The following is a 3,195-nucleotide window of genomic DNA, read 5'->3' on the forward strand; positions in this document are numbered from 1 at the left end:
TGTTTTCGGGGCTTAAAGATAAGCAGAGCAATCTTCCCAGCAGTAACCGTGCCCTAGGAGTGGGATAAATAGCACAGGCGCCTCTCAGCTTTGCTTCAGGAATGGTTTTTGGGGAGACTTTTCAGAAGAGCCCCTTCCCGGACCCAGGAGTAGCTGTGTGCTGGTGGCCCAGGGCCAGATGGCATGAGCGTCTTAGTCCTAGAGTTACCCTTTTAATGGTGTCTTTGCTCCCATTTCAGGATTTTGGGGGAGGGCAGTACTGGGCTCATGGGCCTGGCGACGGAGTCGACTCCAGGCAAGCGGATCCGCAAGCCGTCACTGCTCTACGAGGGTTTCGAGAGCCCCACCATGGCGTCGGTGCCAGCCCTGCACCTGCCTCAGGTGAACCCTCCACCACCGGAGGTGTCCAACCCCAAAAAGCCAGGCAGGGTCACCAACCAGCTGCAGTATCTCCACAAGGTGGTGATGAAGGCCCTGTGGAAACATCAGTTCGCCTGGCCTTTCCGCCAGCCCGTCGATGCTGTCAAGCTGGGCCTGCCGGTAATGAGCCCTCTGGGCTGGGCATGGGAGTGGCTGAGGCCCAGAGGGGTGTGTGTGTGTGTGTCTGTCCCCAGTTGATCCTTACTGGCTTGGGGAGTGTGCCGTTCCAGGGGTGTTAGGAGGATGCCTCATTCAAATATTGCTTCACCATGTGGCCTAACCTAAAGTATTCCCCCCCGCACTCCCCCCAGCCTGACAGTCCCAGGGACAGCACTGTCCCATCCTGGGGTCTGTGCCACAAAGATGCAGCTGCAGGTGCCCGGGCTGTGCCATCCCCAACTCCTCCTTCCCGACCTGTGGTGGTCTCTCAGCTGGTTCCATGCTGTCCCAGAGCTGAGGGTCTCCAGGTCCCTGTACATCCGGCCTGCTTGGCTTGTCCTGGGAGCTTCCCCAGACCAGCCGCCCCACCCTACTGCTCCCTACAAAGGTGTGGATGAGGTGAGGCAGCCCCTTTACAGGTAATCCGGACACTTCCCCACCTAATCTCTTGTGCCCTGAATGCGTTTTGCAGATTCCCATCCATGAATTTGTAGAAGACATCACGTGACCCCAATATTAAACGCCAGCCCCCCGTGCACCTGTGGCGCTCAAGGATTTAAAGCCCGGAGGTAAATTCCACTTAGGTTTGCTCTTTCCTTAGCTTTAGTCTCCCAGCCCCTGTCGCACCCTGCCTGGGACTGGAGTAGTCCAGGTTGTTGGGTCACTGGGACCGCAGCCATTCATGGTCACCAGCTGTCCCAGTAGCTTAGGCTTCTCTGCTCCGGGGTGCGCAGGGGTCCCCGTCCCTGAGTTGTATGCGAGGCTGAATCCAGTGTTGACTGGAACACTGCAGGCACCCTAGGAAGTGTCCCTGAGTGGATACAACCCCTGTCCTTTGCCAGGTGACTTGAGTGTAGAAACCGGAATGAGATCTGTGTGCATGAGTGACATTACACCGCTCCTGCGTCTGTGTGCTCCTCTTGGGTATTTCTGGACTGAGATGCCACCCCCCTCCCTTGATCATATGCCTCTGGGGCGCGGGTGTGACTGGGATCCTTGTTGTGGGGCTCACGCCTTGTGACTGACCTCCTGGCCCCTTGTGCTCTTCTGCCGGCAGGATTATCACAAGATCATCAAGCAGCCCATGGACATGGGGACCATCAAGCGGCGTCTGGAGAACAACTATTACTGGGGGGCGGCGGAGTGCATGCAGGACTTCAACACCATGTTCACCAACTGTTACATCTACAACAAGGTGAGAACCAGCCCTCCCTGCAGTGCTCTCCTCCTTGGGCTTTCCCTGGAGCCGGCGTGAGCCCCAGCCCCTTCCCTGCTCCCTCTAATCCCTCACCTCTGCGTTGGCCTACAGCCCACGGATGACATTGTGCTGATGGCCCAGACCCTGGAGAAGATTTTCCTGCAGAAAGTGGCTCAGATGCCTGCAGAGGAGCAGGAGATTGTCATCACCGTGGCCAAGAACAGCCACAAGAAGGGGGCTTCCCGGGCGGCAGGTACGTGCGCTCTGTGACGGGGAGACTAGTCGGAGTTTGCTCCGGAGGGGTGGGGGCAAGCAGATCCCAGACCTGGAGGAATGAGTGTCCCCCTGGAAGGGTGGTCTGGAAATGGGGGGATGTAGTGGTTAGAGATGGGTGGGCTGGGAGCCAGGACTCCTGGGTTCCATGGTCAGCTGTGACATTGGGCCAGTCCTTGTGTGGTGGTGACTATATTCCCAGGTGCTGGTGCTAACTGGTGCTTGCGTATTCCCCCAGCTCTCCTGGCAGGTGCAGTCACTGCAGCTCACCAAGTGCCTGCAGTCTCCTCGGTCTCGCACGCCTCGCTCTACACCCCAAGCGCTGAGATCCCCACCACTGTGCTCAGTATCCCCCACCCCTCGGTGATCTCGGCACCGCTTCTCAAATCACTGCACTCCGCCGCCTGCCAGCCAGTGCTGGCTGTGCCCGCTCCCACGCAGCCCGTGGCCAAGGTAGGCACCCACCTGTCTGGCGTGGGGCTGGGGGTGGTCGAGTGAGCAGCTGGTGAGACTGGCAGGGGGGTTGGTGGATCAGGCCTGTGGGGCAGGGGGGTTTGGCTGGGTTGAGCCGTCTGCAGTCTGTCCTGCTGTGGAGGGGGTGGCGTTTGCAGACCTGGAGGAAGGGGCTGCGGTTGGCCATGTGGGGGTCAGAAAATACTTGGCTGTGGGGGTGCTGTTTGCATTTGGGCCGCAGGGCGGTGGGGTTTCTGCAGTTGTCCCATGTGGGACAGGTGCTGCGTGGTTTGGGGTTTCAGTTGGTTCTGTATGGGCATGAAATTGGGGGGGTTGCTCAGCGCACTGCTCAGGTTCTCTGTCCCTGCCCCACAGAAGAAGGGTGTGAAGCGAAAAGCGGACACCACCACCCCCACCACCACAGCCATCATCGCCACTAGCGGGGAGTCGTCCCCGTCGGCCACCCTTCTGGAGCCCAAAGCGGCCAAGATCCCCACCCGGCGGGAGAGCGGGCGCCCCATCAAGCCCCCCAAGAAGGACCTGCCCGACTCGCAGCAGCACCAGACCTCCAAGAAGGGCAAGCTGTCCGAGCAGCTCAAGTATTGCAACGGCATCCTCAAGGACCTGGTGTCCAAGAAGCACGCTGCCTACGCCTGGCCGTTCTACAAGCCCGTCGACGCCTCGGCCCTGGG

At 59.7% G+C, this 3,195-nt stretch overlaps 1 protein-coding gene across 1 annotated transcript; it reads left to right on the plus strand.

Annotated features, from left to right (window-relative positions):
* Positions 1-262: 262 nt before the first annotated feature.
* On the plus strand, positions 263-3,193 carry LOC112124602 (bromodomain-containing protein 2-like; the record flags this gene model as incomplete). Its single annotated transcript, XM_026661791.2, has 5 exons — positions 263-540; positions 1,637-1,774; positions 1,889-2,030; positions 2,289-2,503; positions 2,879-3,193. Coding segments are annotated over exons 1-5 (1,083 nt in total), but the record flags the coding sequence as incomplete, so codon positions are not given.
* Between the last annotated feature and the right edge of the window lie 2 nt (positions 3,194-3,195).

The sequence above is a fragment of the Terrapene carolina genome, unplaced genomic scaffold (assembly GCF_002925995.2).
Source record: "Terrapene carolina triunguis isolate 2854851 unplaced genomic scaffold, T_m_triunguis-2.0 Scaffold17350, whole genome shotgun sequence".
Taxonomy (NCBI): Eukaryota; Metazoa; Chordata; order Testudines; family Emydidae; genus Terrapene; species Terrapene triunguis.